At 19.5% G+C, this 7,500-nt stretch overlaps 2 protein-coding genes across 2 annotated transcripts in view; one reads left to right on the top strand and one right to left on the bottom strand.

The window, feature by feature from the left end:
• The window catches only part of PF3D7_0928800 (serine/threonine protein kinase, putative), a gene marked incomplete at both ends in the record, with an annotated part of 2,463 nt that extends 1,209 nt beyond the window's left edge, over positions 1–1,254 (bottom strand). The window contains one exon of the mRNA XM_001352122.1: positions 1–1,254. This exon is cut by the window's left edge and continues 1,209 nt beyond it. Within this exon, the coding sequence (XP_001352158.1) occupies positions 1–1,254 (1,254 nt within the window).
• A 1,093-nt stretch (positions 1,255–2,347) lies between these two features.
• PF3D7_0928700 (conserved Plasmodium protein, unknown function) lies at positions 2,348–6,853 on the top strand (the record flags this gene model as incomplete). The annotated part of the gene is made up of 1 exon (XM_001352121.1): positions 2,348–6,853. One exon carries the CDS (start codon positions 2,348–2,350, stop codon positions 6,851–6,853), a length of 4,506 nt encoding a protein of 1,501 aa, XP_001352157.1.
• Between the last annotated feature and the right edge of the window lie 647 nt (positions 6,854–7,500).

Here is a 7,500-nt window from a genome sequence, read left to right as displayed (position 1 = left end):
TATAAAATCATTGGAACTCATATAATCTTTGAATACATGGGGAACATTATGATATTGTCCTAAAAATTCAGGTATACTCATAATTTTTTTTTTTTTTTTTTTTCTTTCTTCATTTCCTAAAACGAATTTCTCTTTTTCTTTACACCATACCATTAAAGGATAACCTCCAAAGGGGTACATTGTAACAATATAATTATGAAAAAAAAAGAAGGAATCCATTAAAACAATGTTTCGATGACATAAGTGTTTAGTTAAATGTCTTTCTAATTTTATTCCATGTTCATATGTTATAAAATTATTAAAAAAAGGATTAAAGAATGTTTCCTTTGGACATATATATATTTTTTGTATTTTTCTTTTTATTGAATTCTTTTTTTTTTTTTTATAATTCATTTTTTCACAACTCCCGTCATTACCTTCTTTCACATATATCATATTAATTATTTTGTATTTTTTATTATATAGTGTATATTCTTTTGTTATATTTGTAAAATATTCTTTTGGGCTACATACGGGTATTTTCTCTTTATCGAGTATTTCCAGTATTTCCAATTTTTTCTTATCATTATCGTAATTATTATCATACTTATTATCATAATTATTGTCATAATTATTATCATAATTATTGTCATAATTATTATCATAATTATTGTCATAATTATTGTCATAATTATTGTCATAATTATTGTCATAATTATTGTCATAATTATTATCATAATTATTATCATACTTATTATCATATTCATTATAATAACCTCCATTTTTTTCTTTTTCTCCTTCCCTTTCCTTTGGTACCTTTTCCTTATCACACAAATCATACACCACCTTTAATGTATCTCCTTTTTTTTTCCTTAAAAAGGATGTGAGACAATCATTTAATTCTTTTACCTTCTTCAAAATTTGTACATATTCATAATTTACAAAAGTGTATATTTTTCCGTTCTTATCATTCTTCTCATCAAAACAAAAATATTTTTTTTCATCCTTCTGATCATATTTTTTAAACAAATCTTCGACCGAAACATTTTGAACGTTGGATTTGATGTTACGTAGACGAACCATCTTTCTTAATCGTGTGGAACATTTTTTTACTTTTCTTTTTTTCAGAATGTTTCCTTCTTCGATATCTATAAGACATTTTCTTTTCTCTTCTTTTCCTTCTGTGTCGCTGAAGGAAATAAAATTAAAAACATTATTCTTTCTTTTGGTAATGTTGTTAAAAGAGAAATCGGATGAGCACTCTTGTTGTCCCATATGGTATCTGAGGTGTCGTGTATTTAGATAAAAACTCATATTATAGATAGTATATATATATATATATATATATAGTCATACCTTTAAGGCAATAAATAAATAAATAAATAAATATATATATATATATATATAAAAGCATAAATATTTTATACTTGCACACAAAATATATTATAATGTAACATAATATAATGTAATATAATGTATGTTTTTATTTTTATCATTATAAAATTTATATTATAAGTTTCAAGGACATGAGGAGAAAAAAAAAATAAAATAAAATAAAATAAAATAAAACAAATACATATATACAATACATACATACATATATACATACATACATACATATATACATATATATATGTATATATTTATTTATTTATTTAAAAAATATTAATAAATAACCCAAATTAATAACATTATAACAGAGAAATATTATGTGAGTCCAAAGAAACATGAACACCTTTTTATTTTTTGTGTCCACATTTTTTTCTCTACGAAAAATGTATAAATTGTCATACGTCAAAATGTTTATATAATATGTATCACATAAAAAAAAAGTTATGGGATAGGGGGTTTACAAATTAAAAAAATACCCTCATTCACAAAAAAAAAAATATATATAAATATATATATATATATATATATATATATATATATATATATATATCATATATTTTTAGATAATTTTCATTTTATTTTTTATTTTAAGATGTTGATTTTATGACCCTATGTGTATAAGTATACATTAAAATATATAATATAATATAATATAATTGTATTATATGTTTATATTTTCTTTAGAGGTGTATTATATTTGAACAATAAAAATTTTTAAGAATAAAAGATATTAACATTTAATATTACGTTCAAGGAAAAATAGTATGTTCTTCCTCTTTTGTCAACATGTAATATACCATAAAAAAAAAAAAAAAAAAAAAAAAAAAAAAAAAAAATATATATATATATATATATATATATATATATATATATTTATTTATTTATTTATATGTATAAATTTTTTCTAATATTCTACTGTTTGTTATTCTTCTCTCTATATATATATATATGTTAATATACAAATTGTTTTCCTTAAATGAATTTACATAGTGCCATATATCCTTTGTACAAATTAGTAATCACCAAACCAACACACAAAAAAAAAAGTGTTCCTTTATATTGGGTAGCATTAAAAAGTACGAGCATTAATAATGTTGAGGGAAATATAAAAAAATGCAAAAGGTGGAATGAAGAATGTTACAAATTAAAAAAAAAGGTACCCAGTAAAAATGAAGATGATATAGATATAGATAAATTAAATTATATGATAAGAAAAGAAAGAGAACGAAAAAAAAAAAATAAAATAAAGGAAAAGGATAATAATAATGATAATAATAATGATGATAATAATAATGATAATAATAATGATAATAATAATGAAGAAGAAGAAAAAAAAAACTATAAAAAAGAAGGATATTTTAAATATCATGATTATGATTATGATTATCATCGTGATGATGTTATGAAGGCTTCAATACATATGAACAAAAAAGAAAATATATGGAATATGTTTAATTTGGATAATAAAGGATATATAAAAAACGTGAATATAAAAATTAATGATACACATTTAATGGATGAATGTATAAATTATTGTAATACATGGAATATTCAAAAAATTTGTTATAAAAATGTAGCAAATAATAATATACATATAATAGAAAAGTTGGAAACAACACCATTGGAAAGGAATAACATAATAAATGACAAAATGGATAATATAAATAATCAAGCAAATAAAATGAATAGTACATATAATAATAATAATTATAATAATAATAATAGTTGCTATAATTATAACGAGATCAAAACTTTTGATCATCAAGAAAAAAATATACATACACCTACCAATACCAATGATATATATGATATAAACAATTATTATGATATTTTAGAAAATGAACATTCTCTAGAAATTATGAAAAAGAAAAATAGTTATAATAAATTATTCGATGAAAACGATGCACGACTTAAATGGGATACACAATATGATACATACTACTCGAATGATGACATAAAATATTTTAATCAATATAATGATCACAATTATTGGAATTATATATATACTTTAGATCTAAACAAAAATGTATATTTAAATGATCTGGGAAGAAATAAACCTATTCAGTTTTTAAATAAATTTCAAATCTTACAAATACTTTATGAAAACATCGACAAAGTACTAGAAACAGATAATCTTAACATGTGCTATAATACAGATAATATTAAAATATATGATAATTTTCAAAAGAACAAAATTTGTGTTCGTAATTTCACAAATTTCGATTCTGTAAAAAATCAAAAGGATCTTATTCATCCACACCATCAAGGTAATAATTTAAAAGAATTAGACAAGGGGGAAAAAAAAAAAAAAAATTCAGTTCATTATTTTGAAGAAGAAATATTATTAAAATATATTATAAATTTTAAATATGATAAAAATAAAGAAATAAACGAAATTGAAAATCCTAATAAAAAACATGATAATGTAAACTTCTTTTATCATATATTAAATAGAATAGAATTTATTAGTGTATCTTTTAATTTAAGAGAAAGCATATTCATTTTATGCTTTTTTTATTTATATAATTTTTTATCTTTTGAAATATTAAATAAATTTATACAAAATATCTTATTACACATACATGATTTAAATATTGTACAAACATTAATATTGTTAAATATATATGGTACATTTAAAAGTAATTACGAAGATGTAATTCATCTTTTATTAATGTATTTTTATAATATACAAGGAACACACTTATCTAAATATAATTTAAAAGAAAACAAAATAACAAAAAAACAAAATAAAAATGATCACAAATTTGTTACATATTATAATCATGATGAATCTATATGTACTCATGACATACCTATGAAGGATAATACTTACAATGTAACATATGATATGATATTCCTAAATATATGTCTTCAATATAATATCCATATAAATAATTCTCTAATGCTTTTTTTTACAAAATATCATATACATTTTTATAAAAATAAAATAGATTCTTCATTAATTCCCTTTCAATGTTTTTGTTTTTTGACTGACGGAAAAAATGAGCACTTATTTTTTAAAACATTACAAAGTTTTTCATCTTTATTAAACACCCATATTGTTCAACAGACATCACCAGGATTAAGACATATTCTAAAGAATCTTCAACAAAATATAACAACACCAAGGTTTACTATAGAACAACTGAGTAAGATTATTAGTGCTCTTAATTTTTTGGATATCGAAAAGTGGATTAGGCACATGTTTACATATATCAAAAGGTATAATTATATGGGGCTTCCAAAAGTTGGGGATCATATCAAAATATGTGATGATATCAAAACATATGATGGTATCAAAACATATGATGATATCAAAACATATGATGGTATCAAAACATATGATCATATCAAAACATATGATGGTATCAAAACATATGATGGTATCAAAACATATGATGATATCAAAACTTATGATGATATCAAAACATATGATGATATCAAAACACATGATGATATCAAAACACATGATGAGATCACCAAACGTACTACATTCGAACCTCCCCACTCTTGTAATCACAAAGAACAAATATTTAAAAGTGAACACAAATTAAAACCTACTTATAAAGAGGAAACGAAACAAAACCAACCTTTTAATAAACATATAATAAATGCTAACATGAAAGTAATAAACTTCCTTTTTTTTTTTAATATTGTTAAAAATATAAATCGATATTTTCTTTTTCCCTTTTATGATAAATATGATTTATATGAACTATTAAAAGATGAAGTATTTCCAGAATATAAAATAAAATACCAAGATGGTGATATCACATTTTCGTGTTTGGTACATACAGACTACAAATTAGTTAATCAATATGAGGATGTGAAATTATTTTATAAAAAAGATGTAGATAATGATATATGTCATATGCCATATAATGTAGAAAACGATCAAGTGTATTCTTATGGGGAATATCACAAAACAAATGAAACAGATTGTTTGATTAATTTAACAAAAGACGATGTAAAGAATTTATTTATAGATAATAATAACAAATTAAATACATTTTTATATAATTATAAAAAAATAAATATACAAAATATTCCTTTGAAATTTATTGTAGATATTATTTATTTTATAAATAAATATGGACAAATGATTATACCTTTTAAAAATAATATAAATATAAAAGAAAATGATGATATAAACGAATATATCTTACGTATCTTATCTTTTTGTTATTTAAAAATTTATGTTCTTCTAAATTCTTATAATAACATTTCAAAAGAAAAGAAATATATATTATCACATCTTTATAAAATAATAAACAATTCTTATTATTTAAATAATGATATCTTAAATTATATACCAACATCATTATCTACATTACATAAAGATATGCATATGATATGTTCTAAAAAACATTTTAATTTATTAAGTTATTTTATATTAAATCTAACAAAAAATCTGTTACCAAAAACAAAAAATCTATATTCATCCTATCATCAGAATGTTATAAATTCGTATGTACAAAATATAAATATAAATACAAATATAAATACAAATACAAATACAAATATAAATACAATTAATAAGAACTATTACAAATTAACTTATTCAATATATAAAACACTTTTGTCAATCTATTATAATTTTTTTGATTATATAAAAGAATCTTTTGATATATTAATATTTCTAAAAAATTCAAAAAATATATTTTTTTCTCTTTGTATATATTTATATAATATAGCAAAAATAATGATGTTAAAGCATCCATATGACATGACCTTACAATATTATTTGTCTTCCTTATATAATATAAATATAAAAATAAATAATAATGGCAATATAAATAATAATGATAATAATAATGATTTATATATCCCTTTAGAAATATACAAATTAATTTTAAACTTATTAAAAAAATGTATATCTTTTTTTTATTTACACAAAGATAATATTATACAACACATTGTAAGTAATGATGATGTTATAGACTTTCTTAATACACTTTCTTATTTCAACATATCTTTGTATTATTATAAATACTTATTAAATATTATACAAACAAATGATACTATGCCACAAGAAAAAAAAACAAGTGACAGAAATCATATAAATAATACATATAATACGGTTATGTCAACATATGAAGAAGAAACAACATGTACATACTACCAACAGTATCATGATAATATTTTTTCTTATTTTTTTAAACATCTTATTCAAATAAAAACAAATTGTATAAATGATTTAAACGAGAGCAATAAATTAATTCTCTTCAAAACATTAACAAAATTATTTGTTTTTAATAAATATAAAAATGTTCTTCATATGGATCACATCACTATATTATTAAATCAAATTATGCATTTTGTTATAATTCATCATATGTATATAAGCAAACATAATTATTTTTTTATAATATCTTCTTATATAAATCTTAAGAAAAATTATGATATTGTAAAGCAGGACAAAACATTTAATCATACTGCATATCAAAAACTAGCACATATATGTGAACAAATCATAATATGATATATTATTGTTAAATAAAAATAAGTAAATCAAACAAAATATAAAAATATTCATGGTATAATATTAATATAATTTTATATATCTTATTATATGATCCTTATAAACGTACCTTTTATTATATCATAATTAAAAAAAAAAAAAAAAAAAAAAAAAAAAAATATATATATATATATAATATATAATATTACACGTAATATATTATATATATATATATATATATATATACCATATAGTAAATTATTTTTTACATAAAAAAAATATTATGTTTTTTATTAAAAGTATTTAATTGTTTTATATAAATAAATATATTAATATATACATATATATATATATATATATTTTTTTTTTTTTTTTTTTTTTTAATTTTACAGAGATTCCTATTATTTTATGTGGTATTGCATGTATACACTCTATAAAATGGTCCCAATAAAAATATTGTAATAAGTACATAAGCATTTACATAAACATTGACATATATATATATATATATATATATATATATATAATATAGTAAGAATAAAAAGAAAAAATTAACTCGTAGGAAAGAAAAATGTACGCTGGTATTATTATTATATAGAATATAAATATAATATATACACATAAACCAAACAAATTATTTTTATTATTATTATTATTATTTGTAAAAA

The sequence above is a fragment of the Plasmodium falciparum genome (assembly GCF_000002765.6).
Source record: "Plasmodium falciparum 3D7 genome assembly, chromosome: 9".
Classification (NCBI taxonomy): domain Eukaryota; phylum Apicomplexa; class Aconoidasida; order Haemosporida; family Plasmodiidae; genus Plasmodium; species Plasmodium falciparum.
The sequence above is the reverse complement of the archived record's forward strand: the minus strand, read 5'-3'. Positions and strand labels throughout refer to the sequence as shown.